This window comes from Pempheris klunzingeri, chromosome 9 (genome assembly GCF_042242105.1).
Source record: "Pempheris klunzingeri isolate RE-2024b chromosome 9, fPemKlu1.hap1, whole genome shotgun sequence".
Taxonomy (NCBI): Eukaryota; Metazoa; Chordata; class Actinopteri; order Acropomatiformes; family Pempheridae; genus Pempheris; species Pempheris klunzingeri.
The window spans coordinates 17,275,408-17,302,130 of record NC_092020.1 but is presented as its reverse complement, the minus strand read 5'-3'; the positions used below and the strand labels follow the sequence as shown (position 1 = coordinate 17,302,130).

Here is a 26,723-nt window from a genome sequence, read left to right as displayed (position 1 = left end):
TCCTGTCACTGAAATTGTTTATCGTTTAACCGCCTTCACCACTTTATCATCCACGACCATTATCACGAGGCTTGCTGGAGCATGTCGTTATGTTCCAAACTTGTTCCAAACTCAGGAGAAATGATTCATTCAGATTTCAGTTTTCAGGCAATGGTATATTCAGTCTTCTTAAATGTCAGGTCAGTTCTTTCCATCCAGCTCTCTGCCTACTGTCCTTCACTGAAAGAACAGTTTGTTAGGGAATGTGTTTGCAAGGCCTACTCAGCTTTTTCTCTTCCAACCAGATTTGCAATCCTGTCCCACGTGAAATGATATATGGCAAATTGCTTTCCTTTGGGTTGAATATCTGAGCAAATCAAAAGGAGTCCATATGAGCAGATCTTGAATTGGGGGCATAAAGAAGGGTAAAAAGAAGTGAGAGTATGGTAATGTAGGCCTCAGAGTGCTACCTGAATATTTTAAACTCTCCTCTATCATTACCTCTTCATTAGTGCATTGAAATCCACCCTAGACTTATCTAATGGAAACAAATGATTCTCTCCTTTACTTTTTCTCTACTTGCAATCTGCTTATAACTAATCAGCACCATACAGTGCGGAATTGATTTCAATCACGCCTAACTTGCTATTTAGGTTAGGTTTTGAAGAATTGTAATGTTAATTTTCTAATTTAAGTAAAGCTCTTCTCTCTTCCACTGGTGATCATTCGGTGTCCTAATTTCATCCCAGTGTTTTCCATTTGTTAGTCCTGTTTTGGTGCATGTAAATGATTCTGGAAACATATTTTTTTAATAAAATTATTTGTGTTCAGTGAGAGGAAAACAGCCATGACCCTGTTTACACAAACAGCTGCTTTCACACTGGATTTGTGCCTGCCCCAATTACATAGTTAGTCACCCACAGAGTTTATATCCCAGTGTTTTGTGACACAGGCAAAGCATCAATGTTGCATTTTCTATTTCTGTAGTAATGTTTGTTAAATTTGAATGTCTCCCGTGTGTTTCATGTCTCCTCCTCTGTTTGGCAAAGTGCACTGCTGCTCAGTGCTGCTCTATCGGTGAAACTGATTTACGCTGTAGCTGCAGTTCATACAGGCTGCAGATATTCTGTGGAATTCATTGTCACCTTTTTATTGGACGGCAAGCTGTCAACCAGATTCCAGTCTACTGGAATCTTTATGGCTCCCTCAGCAAATAGAAAGTGACAAGGTTGACAGGCCAGTGAGTGTGGACAGTAGAGCAGAGAGCCAAATGTCACACCATACCCTGTCAAAAGCCCTTTCTTGTTGTTATAATGAGATTTGTGCTTTCAAATGAGCCCTGGTGGAGTGTTGAATCCATTAAAGCTCTTTCTCTGTTGATTTGGGCTTTCTGCAGCCTTTATCGTCGCGGATGTTCATCATTAGCACATACCAGCGCGCCATGCACAATTGCTATGGAATATTCAGTAATTATACATTATTTTCCTTTAGATGGCAAAGCCTCTCTCAGGGGCATTTTGAACAATATTTTTATATCTTCACAGTTCTGACTTGAAATGAGGCATTTCATAACACGTCAAACATTTGAATATGTCTCTCTGTCAATCCTTCAATCTTCTTCCCTCACTATATGAGTAGGTGCACAGCTATGCAGTGAACAAAGCACACGTCCAATAAAGGTTGAAGTAGACGTGAAACGATTTTAACGATGGAGATTACAAATCAGTGAGAGATACGAGGATAACGAGGAAACTGGATTTACAAAAATATTAAATTGTGCTAGCTGTCAAATTAGCTTAGTTAGGACTGCTTCATCATTCATACCAGGAAGGAACAGTGGAAAATTAATGAAAGATCAACATTAGTTTCCCATAAGGAAGTACAGCACGGTAAATAGTGACGTAAACATTCAAGTAAAGTAAAATACATAAAAGATAGTTTAACAGTAAACTAGCAGTTAAATTTAGCTAACTCTCCTTAGTAATAGTAACATTAGCCTCAGACAGGAGCATAATGATTAGCTTGGTTAGCAGTAAACTCATCGTCGGAAAACTAAACATCTACAAGAAAACGAATCCCTACAGATAATGTTCCAGTGTGGGTATTTGTGGACTTAATAAAAGATGCTTGTCAATATTGACAAAATGGTGGATGTAACCATGGTAATTAAAGAGATGTGGCGTGTCATAATGATTTGCCATTCTGGGATGTAACCATATGGTGGCCATCTTACCTGGGTCCAGTTTTCTGTAATTAGAGCCTATGGTGAAAGAGGTTTTGTTATTCAAATGATGGGTATAAGACAACTGTGGCTGTCTAGAATGAGCTAAAAAAAAAAGATAATTATAGCTCCAAGAAAACAAATCATATTTTCAATCATGAAGATAATCTCATAATTAGAATATTATAATGCAATACTATCACAAACAATGATTTTACTATTTCAATTTTGCCTGAGGAACTGTCTTTGGTATTCTGAATGGCTAATATACTACATTAAGCAACACAAATCCTAAATATATTCAGTATTATGGCCTATATTGGCAGGCATTTACAATGATAAACCTAAGAAAAAAAACACATATACATTAATATATTCATTAATGTCATAAATTATACAGAAGGAATGACATACCCCCCCCCCCCCCCCCCCCCCCCCCCACACACACACACACACACACACACACACAAACACATTGTATTTAACACTTGATTTACAGGGAAGCAGCTGCGTTCACAGCAGAAGTGCATTTCTTCGCTCTGGTCAATAAGTGAATCTGCTCCTCTGCTCTTGTCTAACCACACATACAGCTGTATAGTTAACAGTTCAATGATGCTGACAGCTTGCAATCAGCAGCACCAGCTCTGCTTCTTAGTTTCATACTTCAGTAACTTTGGTAGTTTTAGTTGACCCATATGTAATAAAACAAGTCCCTTATCCATTCGATACTGACATGTGAGATAGCATCCTCCTTGGTCCGTTTGGTCTGGAGTTGCTGCATTGATGATTGTAAGCAACACCTGGGTAAGATGACGGTGATCCCATGACTTATGATGTACTGTCACATCTAGTGTGACAGTGTAAGTGTAAACTTCACTTGCTATGGATCTGTGTCATACTGTATGTGGCTGCTATGAGCAACACAATTTTGAACTGAAACAAACCAAATATTCACTCTGTACAGTTCTGTAATAACACCAGCTGGCATGTTTTGCTGCACACTCATCTCTATACATTATACATACATATACATTAGCTTATATTGCATATATTGTGTATAATGCTGAATTTAATGTGTTCCGCATCAGAGACTCTAGTCAAGAGGCCTATTACCACATCGTGTAGAATAGAGTTGTCTTTCATCAGATATTTCTGAGATTTTTTAAAATTCTATTTATTCTTTCTTAATTTTGGCTTTTTGCACGTTCTTGTATAGCTATTTGTATTAAAACAACACTACACATCAATGCATTTAATAAGTTTGACTATTTTATTTAACAAAATATACAATTGTAAAACATTTTGTACAAAAGCAACTCAGCAAATCATCAAAAATATTAATGGACATGCCAGTATCTTGGCATGGATACTGAATAATTTAAATATTCAGACCCTCTCAGCTCTGTCTGACAGAACTTACTGGATGCAATCAGAAATATGTCAGGATAAATAAAAGGAAACACTTGCTTGTTAAGTGACATTGTTGAGCTGTAGCCATGCTTGTATTATACCAAATAAACAAAGCTGTTACAGGTGAAATGAGCAGTGCAAATGCATTACTTGGAAGCAAAGTCAGGAAAAATGTGTGCGGTTAGATCTGACAAGGTCAGCAGTACCTACTTTGTGAAAATCACATAAAAAATGCATAATATTATTACTTTTATTTTGAGTTTTATTGCTCTCTCTTTTATTTTAATCATTAAAAACGTAGATTAGAAAATGCACACTTTGCCTCAGTTCAAGGGACTGCCAGTTGTTTTATGCATGCGCTATTAATCCCAAATGCTACACAAGGCTCTAACAAAACCCTGGCTCTTAATTTGCATTACTTTTATTTTGTTGTTGGCTGCTGTGCCACCAATAAACCAAATTGCTTGTGACTTTTTCCAAGGAGGGGTGGATGAATGAATAGATTGCCTGCTTTTTAGCATCTGGTGTTTGGCCACTGTAAAGTTACAAATCCTGCCCTGTTTGTTTCAGGAAGGTGATACAGTCCTTATATATTAAGCCCATAGCTCGCAGTCTTTGTGTTAATCTTTGCATGGGTTTATTTGCATCAGTGATGATCCAGAAAACCTAATGATAGAGTCCCTGTTATTTTGTGAGCAGGATTTGATCAGAAAGAAAAGTCTTTTTGTCTTAAACTTCATCTGACTCTATGTAATTGCATCCACTCCCAACTGAGTATTTCATCTCGTCGTCTTTGCAGTGGAAGAAACTCATCTTAATTAGCAGGGACTTCAAATGGGGTTTGCTAAATTACCTCTTTTCTGAACCAGGCGTTCCCTCTCCACACATCACTGCATGTTAGGAAGCAATGACAGCGTTGACTTTTAATCAGCGTTGCTTACACAGTAATTGTAAGCCGGTATGTGCATTCCTTTGTGTTAATTTTCTTTAATTAAGTCTAAACACAGCAGATGTGCTTCTCAGAGAAATGTATAGTGGGGCAAAAAAGTATTTAGTCAGCCACCAATTGTGCAAGTTATCCCACTTTCCCACTAATTTTCATCATAGGTATACCTCAACTATGAGAGACAAAATGAGAAAAAAAAAATCCAGAAAATCACATTGTCTGATTTTTAAAGAATTTATTTGCAAATTATGGTGGAAAATAAGTATTTGGTCAATAACAAAAGTTCATCTCAATACTTTGTTATATACCCTTTGTTGGCAATGACAGAGGTCAAACGTTTTCTGTAAGTCTTCACAAGTTTTTCACACACTGTTGCTGGTATTTTGGCCCATTCCTCTGTGCAGATCTCCTCTAGAGCAGTGATGTTTTGGGGCTGTCACTGGGCAACACGGACTTTCAACTCCCTCCAAAGATTTTCTATGGGGTTGAGATCTGGAGACTGGCTAGGCCACTCCAGGACCTTGAAATGCTTCTTACGAAGCCACTCCTTCGTTGCCCGGGCGGTGTGTTTGGGATCATTGTCATGCTGAAAGACCCAGCCACGTTTCATCTTCAATGCCCTTGCTGATGGAAGGAGGTTTTCACTCAAAATCTCACGATACATGGCCCCATTCATTCTTTCCTTTACACGGATCAGTCATCCTGGTCCCTTTGCAGAAAAACAGCCCCAAAGCATGATGTTTCCACCCCCATGCTTCACAGTAGGTATGGTGTTCTTTGGATGCAACTCAACATTCTTTCTCCTCCAAACACGACAAGTTGAGTTTTTACCAAAAAGTTCTATTTTGGTTTCATCTGATCATATGACATTCTCCCAATCCTCTTCTGGATCATCCAAATGCTCTCTCTAAATGCGCTCTTCACACCAAGCTGCTTACCTATTGCAGATTCAGTCTTCCCAGTCTGGTGCAGGTCTACAATTTTGTTTCTGGTGTCCTTTGACAGCTCTTTGGTCTTGGCCATAGTGGAGTTTGGAGTGTGACTGTTTGAGGTTGTGGACAGGTGTCTTTTATACTGATAACAAGTTCAAACAGGTGCCATTAATACAGGTAACGAGTGGAAGACAGAGGAGCCTCTTAAAGAAGAAGTTACAGGTCTGTGAGAGCCAGAAATCTTGCTTGTTTGTAGGTGACCAAATACTTATTTTACTGAGGAATTTACCAATTAATTCATTAAAAATCCTACAATGTGATTTCCTGGATTTTTTCCCCCCGTTCTGTCTCTCATAGTTGAAGTGTACCTATGATGAAAATTACAGGCCTCTCTCATCTTTTTAAGTGGGAGAACTTGCACAATTGGTGACTGACTAAATACTTTTTTGCCCCACTGTATATTTCAAATGTAAGGGACTGTTTTGAATTGTTGACTTCCCTGAGTTTTTAATTTTTTTGCACAACACTCCAAACAATGCAGCCGGGGCCACAATATAAACTCTTTTGAGATTAATCGTTTTATGCCTTGGATAATCCCTAAATGCCTTTTGATATAATCATAAAGGACTGACTAAATAATCTGTTTAAGATATGGACTGATATGTCTTAAACCCTCTTTAGTGGCATATTGCTCCCTTTCTTTGCCAGTTGTCTTGTCACATACTGTATATATTACAGTACACTGTAGACTAAAAGGATTGCATACATCCTAATCACAACATTGCGTTACTAAACACCTTCTTTTACAAGGCTTGCGCTATGAAAAACATTACCAGGACATTCATAGCACTTAATTTTGAGCTATAGTAGACTGCATATTAACTGTTGTATCATATTTAAAAGCCACAACAGAATTGATTCCTCTTTACATCAGTTGCTCTGCTTTTTCAGCCCATGTATTTTTCAGCTTTCTCACTCGGGTTTGCTGAAGGTCTGCTTGAAGCCACTCACTTGGGAAAAGTATTTGCAATCTTTTAAAATAATGGCTTTTTTTGGTTTTGTTTAAGTAATGAGCTTTACCACCCCTTAAGTTCATTTTCTAATTCCCTCACTAGTAATTGTCTTGTGGTTCTGTATTTTTAATTTGAGTCACACCTGCTTGTCATTTTCAGGAACTATTTAGTAGCAAAGGAGCTGTTTTTTTTCATTTGATAGAGGATGATAAATCTCAACTCATCTATTGCCTTAAAAATAAACTCAAGACTAGAAACTGTCCTTTAAATGTTGACTCTGTTAAGCTCCATTCATTAGTCATAAGCAAAACTGAACAGATGACATGAGTCTCATGGTGGATATTTGCATGCAACATACACACAAGCAGAAACACAGATTGAAATACATTATGGCTGAAAGAAGCCATATGTGAGGTTGGTTCTTCATCATTCATTAAGGTTACACAGCGGTGAATTCAATTTCCTTGAGAAAAGACAGCAAGCAGCAAGATGACTTTATGAAGTAGAAATGCAGAGTGTTTGCACTAAGTTAATTAGGATGCTGCTTCTACCAGTGGCATCAACAAAAGCACTGAGTAACGTGGACATTTGCCCATTTGAAACAAAGACAATTATTCCAGCAGTCTCCAAAATAAATCAACTTATTTTTAGGCCATTGTGCCGGTGAGGCAGCTGTTTTCAGACAACGTTAGCAATCAGTTCAAGAGCCAGATATTTACATAATAGTAAATATAGTTATAGTTAACATAAGAGTAAATTTCTGACTTACATCCATTAGGTGGTCAGAAATATGACTCAAAATAAATGTTAATGTTGCTCAGTGTTTGCTGGATGGGTCAAGAGCCGTTTGTTGTGTTCGCAGTTTGTTTGAGTGGTCAAAAAAATCAGTAAATGCAGATTCAAGGAACCAAATCCATAGTAGCCTTTCTGTAATACAAAAAACATAGTCACCTGGATTGAAATTCTGCTGAATGTTCTGCCAGCGGCTGAAGTTAAGATCACTGTAGAAACCTGCTAATAAATTCAGTGGATCAATTTTAGATGAATTGAGAAACTATGGTATTTTAGTATTTTGTTCCCACTTGCAACAACACAGTGTTCTGATTTTACTCAGTTCTGGCTTCTTCTCCTTAGCAATGGCAGCTGAAGTTACTGGGTATTGTGGTATTTTGAGTAATACCATATCCATCTGACTGAAATCACGCAATATATTTCAATATTTAACAGTGATGGCTGTAACATAAACCTGTAGTCATTTTACACTATCCGGAAGTGTTTCTATTCTATGTTGAGGAACATTGATGATACCATTAAAAGAAAATTTTGAATTTGGATTTGAAAACTCCTCAAGCCCACTGACCCCACTGGGGGGCCAGTAAGTACAAACTCATGCTGTGCAGCCAAACTTTGGGCGAGCTCGCTGTACTTTTCTTAAACTGTGGTGGAGATTTCTTCAGATACCAAGTGTGAAAGGCTGAATTTTGAGAAAATGTGTCTAAAATGTGGTACAAGATAGAATATTTCCATTTATTTGATTGATGCCATCATAAAAACATTGAGTGAGACGTTTCAATATTTCAGTCAGTGTAAACATCATATTACTTCAATGAAGAGGCAAAACATGTTAATGCAGAATATGATAGTTAGTAGAGGGGAGAAATACCTTGGGGATCAGTTTTATGATTAAATTATAAAACTCAATGACACATCCCAAACACACCGCCCGGGCAACGAAGGAGTGGCTTCGTAAGAAGCATTTCAAGGTCCTGGAGTGGCCTAGCCAGTCTCCAGATCTCAACCCCATAGAAAATCTTTGGAGGGAGTTGAAAGTCTGTGTTGCCCAGCGACAGCCCCAAAACATCACTGCTCTAGAGGAGATCTGAATGGAGGAATGGGCCAAAATACCAGCAACAGTGTGTGAAAACCTTGTGAAGACTTACAGAAAACGTTTGACCTCTGTCATTGCCAACAAAGGGTATATAAAAGTATTGAGATGAACTTTTGTTATTGACCAAATACTTATTTTCCACCATAATTTGCAAAAAAATTCTTTAAAAATCAGACAATGTGATTTTCTGGATTTTTTTTCTCATTTTGTCTCTCATAGTTGAGGTATACCTATGATGAAAATTACAGGCCTCTCTCATCTTTTTAAGTGGGAGAACTTGCATAATTGGTGGCTGACTAAATACTTTTTTGCCCCACTGTATATATATATATATATATATATATACATATATGTGTATATACAATCTATCAATTAATAATATTTTCATTCTGTAGTTGTTTCACTGCTGCTCTAGAAGCACTTCATTCAACAAGCAATTGAATTAAATACATAACCATTACTCACCCGATGCTAGAATCAAAGCAATGAGCTTCCTATAAACTGTTCAACCAACACTTCCCCACCTCCGCCTCCAGCAATAATGCTGTTAATGTCAATTCAGCTCTTATTTCACTGCCAAGCTCTAGATTCAAAGCCATCTTTTAGTGACAAAAAAAAGCAATGGCATCATGTAAATATAAATAAGTGTGTGGATGACAAATTACTTTGTCATTGAAAAGATAAATAAATAAAGTAGGAAGGGTAATGAAATATCTGGTTGGAGGACAAAACACTATGAGCATGACAATGTGCAGTCGTGATAGGGGTACAGGAGGAAGACAGCAGGAGGAGGGGAAGTGAAAGACCTTTCTTGCTCCTGCTGTTCTGTTGGGTGCTTCCAATCACAAATCACTGTGCCGCATGTCAGCAGACAAAAGGAGTCAAGTTTGGAAGGAGTACGGCGATATTTCAGGGGCGAATAGTAACAGTTTGGCAGCTGCCTTTGCCCGGCAGGGATGTGGAGGATAGAGTTGATGTAGTTGTAATGGTGTTATTTTTCTTGCAGTAACTGTGTGTCTTTGTGCATGCCTACTATTTAATAGATGATATTCAAGAGTGCCTATGTGAGTATGTGTGTGCACTGTGTCATTGGAGCTCCTCCAGCCCCTCCAGCAGTGTGTGACGGTTGCAGCTGTGAGGGGAAGCTCAACTCGCTCATCCTGCATCAACAGCAGAGAGGGGCTGAGAGCTGGAGGGTGTGTGTGCGTGTGCGTGTGTGTGTGTGTTTGTGTGTGTGTGTGTGTGTGTGTGCGGGTGTGTGTGTGTGTTCCCTTTTGCCTTCTAACTGGTGGCTGTTGAGGGGCTGTGGGACAGCGGGACAGAGCAGCAGGGAGGCAGTGGTCCAACCTCCACTAACCCCCATCAGGCACAAAGCCAAGAGCCTGCTACTGAAACAAGCCAGGACACACACACACACACACACACAGGACACACAGGACACACACACACATAAAGATGCATCCATACACACTCTCACAGAAGTGCACGAGTACATTGTCACCGACTCGTATTACAATACTATTTACCAGCAGGCCTCCTGGACACTAACGTTCTGAGTCATTGTTGACTTAGCATTTTTTAGTTGAAGTTAAATAATTGTTCGGCACATTCAGGGACGCTCTGCCACGCAGTTCTGGGTGTCCATATCAGTGCTCGCCATTACTTTTTGGACAGTGCATAATGGATTTATCACTTCTGTTAAGTGTTGTAATTGTGGGTGTAAAAGCATTACAAATTGTTGTTGGCTTTAGCCTGCTGACAGAAGGATGCGTTCGCAACTACAGTACAGAATTAGTTCCATTTCAGTACAATCACTCCATCTGTCACAGAGGATGTATGTTTTAACTCGAATGTATTACATGTGAGAAATAAATTTATCTAAGAAAAAGTCCTTTATCCAGGGCTTTGACTCCTTACTCCTTATCCTTTCAAACTTTTTCTCAAAGGAGAGCCCCAAAGAAGATGAGTAAATGACTGAGAGGACATAGTTTTTCAACTTTTGTAAGCCTTCTGTGTAACTCTGTAAAATGCTTCCAATGTGGGGTTTCAGACACCCCACAAGTGGGTCACAAAATGATTAAAGGAGTTATGTAATAATATTACACAGACTATATTTAACTGCTCTGTTTTTTTATCTACTTTTTTTTCTTGTGAGACATTGGATACTTTCACCTCTTTAAACCAAAGCCTTCAAATTAAGCAATCTAAAAAGGGAAAAAACACTCACACTCTCAAATTCTTAACAACTCATCCGAAGCCACAACCTGTGAACAAGGGTCGCGGGCTGAAAAATGTTGGGAACCACTGATGTGTCAAATTTCAAGGCAGTCCATCTATTAGTTCTTGAGATTTCAGTCTGGACCAAAGTGATAGACAGACCGACTGACATTGCTTTCCTTGAATTCCGAAAAAGGAAAAGTAACATGAAAAACATCCAAAAATAACAAAGAGAAAACATTAACCTGTGCTCCCCTGTACACCACCTTTGCTGCCTTGCTGTTACCCCTTTACATCCTACACATTCCTTTGTTGTACTGTCACCATGCTGAGGCTTGTGTGCTCCTCATTATTAACTGTGTATACTGCGGGTGGAGGAATGTAATATGTATTGTATTTATTTGTTTCTATTATTTTTCTTAGGCTGAAGGCTGTTCCCAGAACCATTAGTGCATTTTTGTGTGCACTGGGCAGAGTGTGTGTGTGGGTTGAAGGACATCAGGCAGATGGCCTTTTCCTCCCGTCGGTCTTGGGGAGTGGGGGGCCATGTAGGTGTGAGCAGGAATGTACAAGGACAGAGAAGTCTTTGACCAAGAGAGAAGTCTCTGCCTGTTAGGTCACCCCATCTCTCCTCATGCCTGTGTCTGTCCTCCCCTCCGAACCACCTCCCTCCCTACCGCCATCTCTCCCCCTGTTTGTCTCCTTTCCTTTTATCCCTCCCTGCATGCCCAACTTATCACTGCATTCTCTGCCAAGCCAATCACCAGGCAGGGTAAATACTGTCAACACTCAGTTACCCTTAGTGACAGCTTTAACAACGAGAGTCTGAGACAGGAATTGAAACGGCGCAGCAAGCCTGTACTATTAAGGTAGGTACTGTGAAAGAAAAGCACTTGAAAGAATTGCATTTATCTGCAGAGCTCCAGTAATGAGAGTAAATCCTAGCTATCTTATTGCTTCTCATGGATATCTTTGCTACAGTCTTGATTCCCTTAGATTAATATCAATGTGTAGACATGGTGTAGCGGCACAATGGCTTTGATCCTCTGAGGCTTTATCTGCACAGTCAAACTGTCTTTTCTCTTTTTCTCTGAAATCCAACAAAGCTTTGTATGCTATCTTTTATCATCTTCAAGTTCTTTGATTTGAAACTCACATGTTGTCTGGAAACTGTCCTTCCAAGGTTGCCTTGGCTGTAGTGGTCAGAAAAAAAGAGACAGAGAGAGAACAAGAGGCAGATATTCTGTCTGCGCTGTTCACATAATTGGGCAATTTCACAAGTGTGAAGCTATGATTTGCGCAGGAAAGAGTCATGAGTACATGGAGGTGAGAGCCGTAGCTATAGCAGCAAGATGAATATTGCCTGTGTCAGTTTGTGGCATGTCAGTGAAATCTCTGCTGGTTTTCAGAATCTTTGGAAAACACGCACTACATGCGCTTGACTGAGCAACGCCACATCCAATCAAGGCTGTAAATAATGCATGTTTAAAGCTTGGTTCATGTTTTTGAAGTTTACAGCGGGAGACAGACGCACCTAATGTCTTGCACTGTGCGCTGATACATGCCTGCATGATGCAGATGTGTGCCTATGAGACGCAGATAATAGAGATATTTGCATGACCTGATTTTTGCAGACATCATTTCTCTGTTGCCATTACTTTTAATCTGCCTTGCAGCAAAAAACAAGAACTGATTTTTAAAAAAAATATCTAAAGAAGTTCATGAATACAGTTTTGCAGGTGCAGTGACGTATGAGTTTGAGTCTTTATGTGAAACCTTGCTGATAGCTTTCCTAGAAAAAGTTGTAAAGGAAGAAGATAGATTTGAGGTCGCTGACAGGCCTCTTCACTCCAGAAACCAACCTCTCTTAGAGCTATCTTTTACCCGCAGGGTATTCTCTTGGTGTTAGCAGTGGTGTGGTTGATAGTTGTCATTGTTCAACTCCATTTCACATCCTGGAGAGGCAGCTTTCCAACGCAAACAAACAATCATGCTGCCACTCGGCTCTTAAACTTCATTGTGTCATGTGGCGCCTCCCCCGCCTCGCTTGCATTCACTTCCATGTTTTATTTACAAACACAGCAGTGAACTGGATCAAATCCGTGCAGAGAATATAGAGGCGTTTAGGTTATTATTTTTGGAAGTATTTGTGCTCAAGTGAGGCGCTAAGTGCTAACAGTATGCAGAGTTGCACGTGACCTCTGATTATCAGCGAAGGGAAAGAGACAGCGAGAGCAGGAGAGAAGTGTGGGAGGGTTGTGCAGGGTACTGCTGATTCATACAAGACTCACCTACTCTAACAGGAGCTGTCTGAGGAAGAAAAGGGAGGAAGGAAAGAGAAGAGATAACAGGAGACAGGAGTGGGAACGAGATGGTGATGATTCATGTGAAATAAAAAACAAAAACCAATCCAGCTATAGGAAAGTGGAGAGAAGGATGAATATGTACAGAAGGACGAGGAGGAGGCAGAGGAAAAAAGAGGGAGCAACAGAGAGGGACAGGAGGATAAAGTTAAAGAAAGGGGGTTAAAAGAAAGAAAGTGTTTCCCTCCCTCTTGTTCACTCAAATGTTGACACTGCAACAAAAGTTCCTCCTTCCTGGTTCACTTCAGGCTCAATTTGTTTTAGACAAACCACCTGAGCTCGAGAGAGACATACTCAAAAGGAGGCAGTAAGTTAGACACGTTAACACTTTCATGGTCCCTCATAAAAAAAAAGCAATGAAAAATAATGTTTTTTGATGTTTTAGATTCTTTTGGCACTACCAACAAAAAATATTTTCTCAGTTGAAGACATTCAAGTGATCATTGTTCCTTTATGTTAAATGTGCATATCCACCAAATGCCTGTTTACAGTAAGAATATGCTTGATGCATGATTTGTTTCTCCATTAAGGTGAAATAAAACACATTTTTAAGCTAAAAACAAAAATAAAATAAAACATTTTAAAATAAAACATTTTACATTTAACATTAGAGCTGGCACTGTTTTCTTTGTTGATTCTTTTTTGATTATTTTCTTGATTAAATGACCAATCATTTAGTTGATCATCATCAGATGATAGTTAAAAATCTGAAAAAGCAAAACTGAAAAAAGTCGGAGCTGACATCTATAAATGGCTTTTTTTGCGCAGCACACCTTCCAAAACACAGATTTTTCTCTTTTATATATTTACAAAGATTTGAAATAGAAAACAGCTGAAAATCCTCACATTGGAGAAGCTGACATCACAGAAAAAATAGTCAGAATGATTAACTGATTAGTTGTCATATAAATAATTGAAGCGACTAAACGTTTCAGCTGCAATAATCAGGAAATATTTTTCAAACATGAATAAATACAAACTATCCATTGGTGATATAAAAACAACATAAACTCCTATAATGTGTGGTAGACTGGTGGGACGGATGACGGGACTGGTGATGGATTCATGTCTTTGTGTGCTTTTTTGAATTTCTACCAGCTGTCCACCTCTGTCTGCCTCTTTAGTGCTCTATGAGCCTGTCACAGCGCGCTGCGTTCGTGTCCCGACCCAAGCTCAACTTACGCAGTCTTCCTTTAAATGGCTGAGGGCTTTGATAGCTGTATAGCTGTATATCCGAGTGAGTGTTATCTAGATGGATTGCTGACTGCTGCTGTAAAGGTTAGAGGGTGATACCTCCAGCAGGGAAAATCAGATTTTACAAGTTAAAAAAAACAAAAACAATGTGATAAGAGCTTTCGGACCAAACCAAAGGGAAGCTTATATTTATGCTATGTGTATGTGTGTGTGTGTGTGCATGCATGCATGTGTGTTTGTCTGTGTGCGTGTGTGTGTGCGTGTGCGTGTGCGCGAGTGTAAGGCTGGGGGTGCTACCTGAGAGGCCAAGCTGCTGCTGAGGCAAAGGTTGTGAAAAGAACAGAAAAGACAGGATGCCTCTGACAGCCCAGTGACCACACACAAGATTTATCTTGACCTGTGAACGTCGAAAAGCTTCTACTGGCCTGAATGCCGCTTATTATGGTGTGTGTGTGTTTGTGGTAGAGCGTGTGTGTTTGTGTGCATGGGCTGCCTCCTTGATATTTTTTTCTTCCCAGCTCCATCTAGGGGATTGCACCTCTTCAAGTCTAGCCTTGCATGCCCCCTGACTCTAAAAGTCTGTGGAAAAAAAGAGGCTTTTTGTCTGTTTCCCTGAGTTTAATGGAATGGAATAATGGGATAAAACTGCTGGTGTTTCATGATTCAGGTTTTCTATCCTGCACACAGGACAAAGTTATTCAATTTGTTGACCAGAGTTTTTGTGTGTGTGGTGCTTCACTTTTTTTTTTTTGTGCTTTCTTTCACAAGGAAGGTATATAATACCTATAATTAGACCAGTAGAGGAATCTGTTTGTTGACTTATTGTTCACCCACTTTTGGCCAATTAAATATCAGAAATTGGCCAGTCGCTTCACGACAGATTGAACATAGATTGTCCTAAACAATATATACATTTTTGTCTTGCATTAGGCAGATTATTCATGTTAAGGATTAATGTGCCCAATTATCTCCACTTTCATAGATCAAACCTCTAACTTAAACATACATTAACAGATGTTTTGGCCACTTCGGGGAAGCAGAAACACTTACATATTGTCAAGTTTCAGGTTGACACAGTACACTTATTAGAGATAAGTTTGTTATTTACAAATCCAGCAGTTATGGAGCAACATGTTCATCCATGTAAATTCATGTTTCTGTCTCCCTTATGAATGTAAGTCAGTGATTTAGTCATTATATTTATTATAGCAACTTTAAAAGAATAATCTAACATTTTAGAACCAGTTTCAAGGCAGCCAGTCGGTGATTGTAGGAAGTTATTGGTTACTAGCACATGAGCCCTTGTAATGCAGCAAATTGTTGTTTTTACACTTAGGCTTTTCTATGAATTAAGCAAAATAGATATAATGTATTAATTCGTGAGTTTTAGAGGTGCTGGTAGGTCCTCTCCTACCATATACGTAACATACCATATAGATATGAGAATGTACCCATTTCTTCATCTAACTCTTTGAAAGAGAGCGAAAAGGCTTATTTTCTAAAATGTTGAACTACGAGCTGCTAATTCAAAGAAATAGAGAGTGTAATGGCTTTGGTGAGTTTGTATTTTGTTGGGTTTTTCTACCTTTTGAAACACTGATAGAAGGGTAGAAGCCATGAAGCAGGTTTTCGTTCATAGAAAAACTGGACAGTCCCAGAGAAAATTGGTGTGGTGTACTGTATATGTTGCTCTCAGCCTGTTCATTTTGAGTGGGTGTTCAGACCGAAAACATCCCTAAAAAAAACAATGCAAGGTGCTGTGTTAGTGCAGGCATGTTGCTACAGGTGAGACGAGTTTGAGTAAGAAAAGGCTTATCAGACACTACAACACTGCACAGCCGTGTATAATATGAGGTACAGCTTTACTCTGGAAAGTTGTCACTGTAGAAATCCTTTATATGCTGCTTATGTTGCAAAACGATCTCCCAGAATTGTGCTTTTGCATGTATTTGATGTGGCCATTGCAGTGCCTTGATGGATGATGCTGTATTGTGTAGTGTTGCAGCAGAAGACAGGTTTCATTTTTTTGCCAGACGACACTGCGTCTTTTTTTCTAGAGGCCTCTGAGTTGACTCGCCTGCTCTTGAGGGTGATGTGTTTTTTCACACAGAGTAAATTTTGGTCTGAACGCAGCTTAAATGTTTATGGATTTGGTCCAGGGGATGAAGTGTAGTAGCGGTTTGAGCTCCTGTCGACAACAATCTTATAATTTCTTATTTCATAGTACCCCTTGGGTCACCAAAGCCAAAAATGTTCAAAACGTACCCAAACTGGCTTTATAGATTAACACAAAATATGAATTATCAACAGATTCAAGCCAAAAATGTGAAAATCAGCCGTCAAAAACTCAAATCATTTACTGTTTTAAACAATTTTTTTGTGTCTCTGTGTGTCTCTTTAGCTGCGGGGCGGCCCTCGTGGCCGGGATGCCACTGTGTGCCGTGCCAGTCCACAGTGGACGGTGAGGGGCAGGAGGAAGGGACCGACTGCAGGAGACTGAGAGGAGGCGGCCCACACCAAACGGGAGACATGAACCTCTGCTGGAATGAGATCAAACGCAAGTCGCACAACATCCGGTGAGAGGACATTCACAGTGGTGTTTACTGTTAACAGTCTGGAAAGATGGAGACGAAATGCACATTGTATCTAAAAGAAGGAAGTGGCTGTATTTGGAAACTTCAATGGAGATTGTTCAGTCTGCCGTAACAGTAGCAGTAAAGCTCTGCCATCACTGTCACATTCCGATATACTGAAACTCACTGAGTTTACTGAGCAGTTTACTGAACATAAACAGGCTAGAACACAAAAACGAAAGGCAAAACAACTTCCTCTGTCGCAGTGACCAAATTTGGAAAAAAAAATCCCCCTTCATAGCCCATTTGCTATAACTGGCCACTGTTTGCACACACAATATTGGCATAGAGATGTTCAATGGAACCAATAAAAGCCTTTTAGTGAGCCTGAGGGCTTTTGGTGTAACCAAAGTTATCACTTTATACAGACCCTTAATTGTTAGAATATTTTCTTATTAAGTAATAAGGGAAAATTTCACTTTTAATTGCTTTGACTGACTGTTTTTGCGGTTGTATCTGTGGGGAAACATTCTGCTAATATGTGTAAGTTTATGTCCAGCCAGTCACAAGGGGGAATACAGTCTAATGATGTCTAGCATCTATATGTACTGTCTCTTTCTTTCTTTGTTTTTCATTTTCCTATGATAATTCTTCTTGTTGCCATTCACGACCAGTTTTCAGGCAATTAAAGAAGTATTGTCTAACAATGTGCTGTTGCACAATGATGCATATTTCAGCACTCCTTCCAGTCAGATCATTAATTATTAACATCACATGGGTTAATACTGCCATTGCAAGCAAGTTACACTTGAGAGGGTTTCTATGGCAAAACAATTAAAGGGCGTTCATGTTGTTCTTTGATGCTTAATTGGAAACTGTCCAGGCTTGCTGCATCATCTCTATTTCTTCAATACCACTGGCATCCTGTTTAAACGATTGGCCCCTTAATTGCTTACTTGACCCTGATAACCGGGAAAAGGGAGGGGGAGGTTAAGGAAGGATAGTTGTGAAATTGGTTAAGACAGTTTCCCCTGCAGTCCTGTGTAATGAGATCACTATGGATGGCCTGCAGTGGCTGTACTCTGACTTCATCAGGCCGAGAGAGGAAAAGGAGGAAAAGAGAGAGAGAGAGAGAGAGAGAGAGAGAGAGAGACAGCTGGTATTAAATCATCACAGAAGGGAGATGGGACGCAGGGAAATGGGAGGGGCAGAGAGAAAGAGGAATATAAGAATGAACGAATGAGAAAGAGCTTCACTGAAAAGCCGTCTAACCTTGAGGGTGAGTGCTGTCCAGAGGAAACGTCTGACTGCGTTTAATGCCAGCGGCTGGACAAGTGCAGACGACTGGCTTTATAATGGCCTGTCTGGCATTGATTGACAGGTGGTTGAGGCTCTGTTCTATTAAAAGCCATAGCTGCTTCCTTCTATCCCTTAAACTGTTGTAAGTTATATCCCATAGTATACAGTACCTTGACTGGAATTGAATGAAACCTCCTTCGTGGTACCATAGTACTCATTTCTTAATTAGGAGTCTAAAGCCATGCTAGCCACTCTGTGAGGCTGTACACAGGCACAGTGGTGCTTTGAGCTCACTGTTAACAGCAGCATGCTAACATACTAATGTTAAGCAGGTATGAACTTTACCACGCTCACCATCTTAGTTTAGTGTATCAGTGTACCAACATTTTCTACTTAGTACTAAAAAAGTAAAGTACTAGTTTTTCAGGTATTTGATAGTCGTGAAATTGCCAAATGTTGTGCCAATTCATGGATGTTGAGATATTTTACTGGATTTGTGAAAACATGCTGGTGGTTCTGAAGGAAAATTCAGATGATGGCCTGTCAGTTGGATTCATGCTGTTGGGACCATGAATAAGGACATCTATTTAATCAGTGTTGAGATATTTCAGTATGGATGAGAGCCCCTAGAGTCGTGCTAGCAGAGCTAAATTATTAAACAGTTTTCCTAATTTGATGATGACATGAAAGCACCTGTATGCACCCATTTCTGAAAACACCCTGTGATTTTGAAGTCAAAAGAAGGAATAAATAGCTCACAAAATGCATTCTCTAAATATTTACAGATGGCAATGGTTCTGAGAATTTATCAGTGTGACACAGTGTTTCTCAGCTAATTGGACTCTTCCCTGGTAACAGAAGGTTAGGAGCTTGATCACTTTTTGGCATGTTGTATGGAAAGTAGGCAGAATCATTACACTGTGAGCCAGTGTATGCACACTCACCAGCTGCATAGCATGTGTTATTGACTACAAAACACTGCTTTGATGCCATTGGCAAAATGTGTAGACATGCTGTTTTTATTGCTGTGTGGTTTGTGCTATATCAGGTTGTGGTTTACTGTCTTATGCAGGATTTGAATAACAGCCCCAAACAAGTGTACAACAACACTGTATTGCGCTGTGTCTATCATAATCACTATTCAATGTATATGAATATACAGTATATGCAAAAGAGACATTTATTACTGCAAGCATATTGCTGTGGCCATTCAGCCATCTGTAACTATATTGTGTATGAAATTACAGTATGAGAGTGTGGGAGGTTTCTGTAAATTTATGCTTATTTACTGAGTGGAGTCTGTGCTGTAGAACAGGACGTTTTTTTTAATGGTTGGGTAATTCATTCACAGGACAATCAGGGAATTATCTTGCATTCCTTCATCATTCCCTCATTTGTGTCCATTTATCTGGGCTATGCAAGCCTTTAACACATTTTACAAAAAAGACAATGGAGCTTGTGACCACTTTCTCTTGTGTCTTTGTGAGGCTAAACTAACCAGCTGCTGGCTGTAGCTTCTTCTTTTAATACAGACATGAGAGTGGTATCAATCTTGTCATCTAACTATCTGCAAGAAAAAGTACAAGCATATTTCCCAAAATGTTGAACTATTTCTTTCCCATTCAGTTAAATGGGATGTACTCATCAGTGTGTTACTCATGCCCTCTATGTTATTGTTAGCAATATGATCACGGCGTTTTTCCCACTGAGACCAGCTGTACTGCATCCTATTCTTGCACTTGCATACTATAGCAGTCAAAAACACAACAGCTTGGTGCTGAATCATCACCCCCCCAAGTGTAGTATAAGTGCAGAATGCTTAGTCAGTTATAAAGTAGGTCGGAGTTAGTTTTCTTCTAATAGATTTCACATGTAATTTAGCTGATTACAGTGTCAACCATGTTGGTAACAATAGCAGGCATTGTTGAAGTTCAGGCTGAGCCACATAGTAAGGTGCCCACTGTTTTGCACCGCAGGGAATGCCCACCGGGGATGGTGTGGGTGTCTTGGTGGCATGTTATGAATTTATTTGCCGCATGGCTCAGATTACTGCAGAGAGCCAGCCACCCACACTCAGCGTCTGTCTGAGGGCAGGGGGAGACCTCTGAGTCTGTTTTTGTCTCTGTCTGTTTTTGTCATTACCACAATGATCTGTGCTCACCAGTAGAGCTTTCTGTGATCCTTCTCATTCAAAGTCCCTACTGTTCTCAATCACTTTCCCATTCAGTCTCTACCTTTTTGCTCTTCTTCCTCTTTTCTATTTCTTATTTATTTCTTTTTACATATCCATCCTCCACCTCTCCTCCTCTCCACATCCGCCTTCCCTCCTTAGTACCTTCTATAAATTGCCAATGCTTATTGCAATGCCCTTTGGTGGTTCCGTGCTCCACTTTGCCTACATTTCTCCCCCGGCATGTTACAGTAAAATGACTGCAGGACTTATTGAGCTCTAATTACATGTTAATGACAGTTCTGTTGTACAAGGTCAGGGGTGAAAACCTTGTACTGCTAGAAGGGTTAGTGATGGGTTCGCAGGTGCATGTGGGACACCGCTGGTTAAGTCAGCCATCAATCATTTAGTCACTTGAAGGGATGGATTTTGCTTTCACTGCTGTCTGAGAATCGTTTTGAGATTCTGTGGTTTATTTCAGAAAAAAGAAAAAAGTAGAAGTAGCACCTTTCCAGGATACTATATATACATTTGCTCAATTCCACAGTATTACTCCGTTATACTGGTGGATGTAGTTTGAGCTACTTGATGAAATAATGTAAATGTAACCTACATTTTCTACATACAGGATTTTATCATATATTCCATTTGTAAGCAAGTGACACTTCTTGATGTCTTACTAGTTAATTCATCCATGCAATCATGAATTTAGGCCCCATGCAAAACCGGCTCTCTTTTCCTTAAGAAACTGCCAATGACATTGTGTATATCACACTGGGTAAACCAGGGAATGAAAGATTTTTGGGACAGACACCATATCTGATGGCAAAGCTGACAAAATGAAACTTTGATGCAATTTATTGAAAAAACAAACCAATGGGAGCCCCATGAATAATTTGATGAATTACCACTTTGTGTGTGTTTGTATGTGGAGCTTGAAATTAACACTGTGAAGAGAACACTGAACTATGACTTCATACCCACCATCTAGTGCAGAACTAATCAGAGGTGGTCTTGCACAGATCAGAGACAGTGTTAGACTTTTTAGACTGCTACAGTGTCTGTTTGACTAGCAGAGGAAGATAATCAGGTTTTGTGCACACACTGTACCCAGGCATACTGAATGGTTTATATGGAGCAAATCAAATCCCTAAAGGAGTGAAAACATTGTGCCGGTGGAGCTGCAAGAACAATAAGGGCTCCTGGATTGGAGACACGCTTTGTACATTAGCTCTGTTTACTTGAAGACCTGCATGGAGGGCAAAGCAAGACAAGTCAGTTGAAATCCCTGATTGATATGTTTTTGATAACATAAAGGTGAAGTGTATTCAGATAAAAAAAAAGTAGAATCTGTGCTATAAAATGGCTTTTTGTGTTCATGTCAACCAGCCGTTATTATTGGCTTGCTCTTAATTTGCATGTTTTACTGCTGTGTTCAAAACACTACTGATGTAAACAGATGTTTAACAGTTGTTGCTGGTGTTAATTAAAGCATCGAAAACCTGTCGGTTTCACAGCACAAGCAGATATTAATCTTTTTATTTATTTTTTTTTAGTACAACATTTTTTTTAAATACTCCAGTACATATGCACATGCACCTACACACAGACGGATGACCAAGAACTTGGACAGAACCAACAACTGCCCTCTCCTGATCATTATCAATCATTCGCTTTGCAAACATGGGTCACTCAGAGCCAGATGACCTTGTCCACTGTTGACTTGATTCAATTTAACACTTCCTCTACTTGTAAATCAACAAAACATTACCAATTTCAAAATATGCACCTGCAGCCCAAGGTTTCATTTTTTTCTAATTCTGGACTCCTGTTACTGATAATTAAATGTTTTTGCTCATTCAGAAAAATACCGAACAGTGAAATTATTGGGATGGCTGTATGTAAATGTGGCAAATTGCTTCATTAGTTTATGAGTTCACATGAATTTCTATACTTCACATTGCTCCAATAGATTTTGTCATACTGAATAAAAGCAGCTAATTAGCGACAGTTGGAGCGGGTGTCTGCTCCTCTACAGAGATGCGCCCAGACATTTGGAGAGTTAATGGCTCAAAGGGCATTCCTCAACAAAAGACACAATAAAGTGTGTAAGAACTGGTTGTTAGATCTGTCTCCTGTTTTTAGGGACCACTGTCACTGTAAACAAACTCAGTATTTGAGTAATACCCCCACACAGGGATGATGAAAAACCGACATATTGTGTTCGTTAACAGAGACGGATAAGAATAAACGCTTGAAGACTGAAAAGAGTTCCTCCTCAACTCAGTCACTAAAATAAATCTGTGAAAGGAAGTTTGGATGGTTTTCTTATTGTTATAATTGTAAGACTAACATTAGCAGAGGGCAAAACAACAGCACGTACTATACTAACATATAACGATAATTGTTTCTTTATTGGGTTGAGAGGGGAATTTACTGAAAGAGGCGGTGGCTTGAGCCGTTATAACCATTTAGCTCTGCACGTTCCCTCGCTGCAGATCTTCAGCTTACATAACAGCTGCTTGTTATTTGAGAGAATATCTAACGTGAAAATCTCTTCAATAAGTAAACAGGTGATTTGTCTTCAGTTGGTAAATATCTGAATAATGAAGAAACTTAGTTTGCTGCTTTACTAAAACGAGGTGGCAATATTTTGTTCCTGTCAGCTTCTTTGTTAGATGTTCTACCAGGCAAAATAAGACATGATTAAAATATTCCATTATGATGAATTCTAATGTTTATTTTGTGCTGGAAGTAAGTAAGGCTACAACACTGTGACTGTTCAGCAGCAGATGTGCAGCTAGGCTAGCAGCCACAAGCAGGAGCTCTGATTTAATATTACATGTTTTCTGGAGCTGTAGTTGGGCTATTATGACAACGGAAATGAGTTTCTCACACAATGTAAACACACTAAATGCTTATTGACACAAAAATGCCAAGAAATACATTGAGAAAACTGGAATTCTATAGGAATTTGATTGAAGATGTTTTGACATTCTTCTCATTTTTATTTTCATGCCCTCCACAACGACACATGGAGGTGTTTTCTGATCTGACGCAACTATCACCTGGACGACATCATTTGTCCTCATAACTGTTCCAAATCACTTGAAAAACATACCTATTTTATGATGTGATGCTGCTATGGATAAGGATTGGTTAGGTTTAGGCAAAATAACTTTAACTAACTAGTACTTCATTAAGGTCAGGGGACCTTTGTTGTCATAGTTAGGGTTAGGAAATGATTGTGGTGACTGTGGAAAAAAAAACCCAATGTTGCCTGTTGTTTTGAAATGGGAAATGAACAGCAGTCTTAATGTGAAAGTCTGGCATTTTGTTGTCCCTCCCATCCACTCTGATCTCCTCACTCTGTGGCCTCTGTCACTCTTAAGTAACATCACACTATTCGCCCCTTTGCTCCCGAAGCACAAGAGTCACAATACCATTGTTGGGAAAGTACTGATATTTATTCCAGCTAAGCAGCCATGCCCACCAGGGGCAGGTCCACCCACTGGACACAACTGAAGACAGGGAGCCTCAATGTGTGTGGTATTTTTATTTAAAAGTCCACTAGATTAACACCATGAGGGGAGCACTGAATTGGTACAATAATTCTACGCAGTCTCTGGAACATAAAAGGTCATAAAAATGCAGATCTATATCCACATGAACACAAACGCATGCACAGTCACTCATACGCAATAAAAAGGAGCACTGATTTAGAGGGAAAAATCTACATTCACATACAACACAAATAAACCTGAGCAATACCATCAGTGTTTTATTGTCTCCTCACACACACACAAACACACACACACACACACACACACACACACTAGGCTACATTGGTCATAGAGCACTCTCTCGTTTTGAAGAGGGGAGGGGGATCGTCTTATGACCATTTCACCAGTGGTCTCTTGTGCTTCTTATTTGTCATTTTTTATTATTTTCAAGTGTCTCTGCTTCCCGCAGCACCTCTTACACGCTCTCTGCTGTGTGCCGGGCTAACAACCCTCTACATTTTATGATACGTTTATGATGCGCCCTTTGAGCGTGCGTCAGTGAACACGCCCGTGTTTCTGTTCATCTATGTGTCCGCATTTGCATTTGACAGAACAATTTCAACAGACAAGATTCATTCCATTCTTCACATACTGGTGGATAGTGTCTCATAATGAATGAGTCTTCTCTGTGTACTTTACAGACGCAATTGAGATTCAATATCCGTGAATTGTTTCGTATGTATGAGTGTGAAGTGAACAGTGCATGATTCACACAGTAAGCTTTGAATGTGGGTTAATTATAGCAGTGAGTCAATTTCGTACAGAAGAGGACAAGCCGCTTCCTGTTGAGAAGGTTTCATTTTTGCACTTGAAGCAACACCAGTCAAGATTGTTTGCTACAATGGACTTCATGTTCCACCCTAACTGACTATTGTCCTCTGTACATCTTCAAATGTCTACAGTATTTCCAGCTGTGGGAAACAGCTCCAGTAACTGGTCTGCTCTGGTTACCCATCAAATGCATTTCCAACGAATCTCAGTAAGATGTTGGTGACGCTTTAGGCAAGGCATTAGTAAAACTCCTCCACTACGAGAGAAGTCCCTGAATGCATCACGTGTGACAATGTGCAGAAAATCAGAGGAAAAGCTGGCAAACATGAGCACGGTGTTTGCAGTTTACAGATATCATGCCACATATTTTATTTATATTGACGTCAAAATCCTGCAGTTACCTACTGCTGCCATTTGAGACCACTAGTGCATGTAACAGCCTTACAATGTGGGCTACAGTAATTTTGGGCACATAAAACAACATGCTCTGTTCAGATGAGGGATGACAGCTGCCACAAGTGACATTAATGGTTTTCTGGGGTCTAATGTTGACTTTCCATCACACTGGGATATGTCTGGTGTGCTGCACTCTGAGCAACTATGATTAGAGCCTCTGATTTTGGCACATGCGTGTGTCCATACATCATGAAACCACAGTGAAGATTACCTTGAGGACAGGTCTGAAGTTAGTCGTTTGCTATTTAAAATGGGTTTGAAAAAATGGAGAAATTATGCAGTCAGTGCACTAGAGGTCAAGGCAACAGGTGTGTGCATTTTTGTCTAACCAGATCACTCAGTTCACTTCCAGCCGCATCTTCTTTTCCTCCAGAGAGCAGATTCTGGGAATTTTAAACTGTGAAATGTCCCACTTAATATGTAAATTAAAAATCTATCCAAACTCCAACAGATCTGTACCAGATTGTGTGTTAATGTTACGTGCTCGTGTTTTTTAGATACTATCTGCTGAATTTTTAAACTCTCAATTATCAATATCAGTGTTGGCCTAAAAATCCAGTATCAGTCTGGCTATAGTCTGAAAATGGGAAAGAATTGGCCATTTGTGTGCAGCTAGACAGCAATCAGTACACCCACAGAAAGAAAATCTGCATGTATGTCACTATAACCCCATTAGTAACATTTTGGATTGTGAGCAAGAAAACAGAAATTATACTTTTTTTTTCTGGGTGAAAGAGGAGCACAGATGTTTTATTACCTGTATAGGTGGTCTTGTGCTCTTATAGTGTTCAGTGTTCATTTGGCATTAACATTATTGTTAATCCTTAATTCACAATGCTAGAACAGGCAAACAGGAAGGGTTTGATTTGCATTAAAATGACAGTAACATAACACAACAAAACATGCAGACTTTTTTTTTTCTTTTCTTATGATCTTAACACACTAACCTCAACCTAATTATTTAGTTGTCCAACATTATTACAGAACTGATCTTATTTTTTACATCAACAAAAATGTTTGGTCAGCTGATCCCAGTGTGATGAGTACTCATAGTAAAAGTTGTGTGTTATCATTTTATGGCAGGCCACGTGGGCTTCATGCTATATTATTTATGTTCCCCACATCAGAGTTTCTATGTACTTCCTTGCTGTGGTGACACAATGCTATGCAATGCAACAGAAGGCAGTGCAATCCAGCACAGCACAGACAAGCCTGGTTCTGTTTTCTTTTTCAACATACTGCTGAACTCCCTCCATCATGACTTCTTCCTAAACTATGTAATCAGTCTGCCCAAACCTGAATCAAATCTTAGCAAACTAGCAACATGACACAGTAAATGTGTCACACTTCAGTCTGCTTTGATTTGAGACTTTGTCAGTGTGGCATCCCTTGAGATTCTCAAGAAAATATACATATACACAGCTTTGAATATATACCCTTTCAACTAAACCTGGTGCTCCAGTGTCAACGTGGCCCATCACACACCCGCGCACTTTTTGCCAGCTCTCGCAACATCTATGCAATTGAGAGAGGGAGAGAAAGACAGAGAGAGAGAGAGAGAGAGAGAGAGAGAGAGGGGAAAGAAAAGAGATAGGAATGGGGCTGTGCTCAAAGCTTTTCTGGGCCCCGAGGCAACACCAGCTAGTTCCTCTCTCCTAAAAACAGCAGAAACACTGCTCTTATCTCCTATGCATTAATTAATCAACGAACCGAGCTCTAAGCCTCTCT

At 39.6% G+C, this 26,723-nt stretch overlaps 1 protein-coding gene across 1 annotated transcript in view; it reads left to right on the top strand.

The window, feature by feature from the left end:
• Window positions 1-11,170: 11,170 nt before the first annotated feature.
• The window catches only part of drp2 (dystrophin related protein 2), a 70,800-nt gene continuing 55,247 nt past the window's right edge, over window positions 11,171-26,723 (top strand). The window contains exons 1-2 of the mRNA XM_070836899.1: window positions 11,171-11,378; window positions 16,565-16,739. Coding sequence (XP_070693000.1) covers window positions 11,171-11,378; window positions 16,565-16,739 — 383 coding nt within the window. The remainder of the gene's footprint in view (window positions 11,379-16,564; window positions 16,740-26,723) is intronic.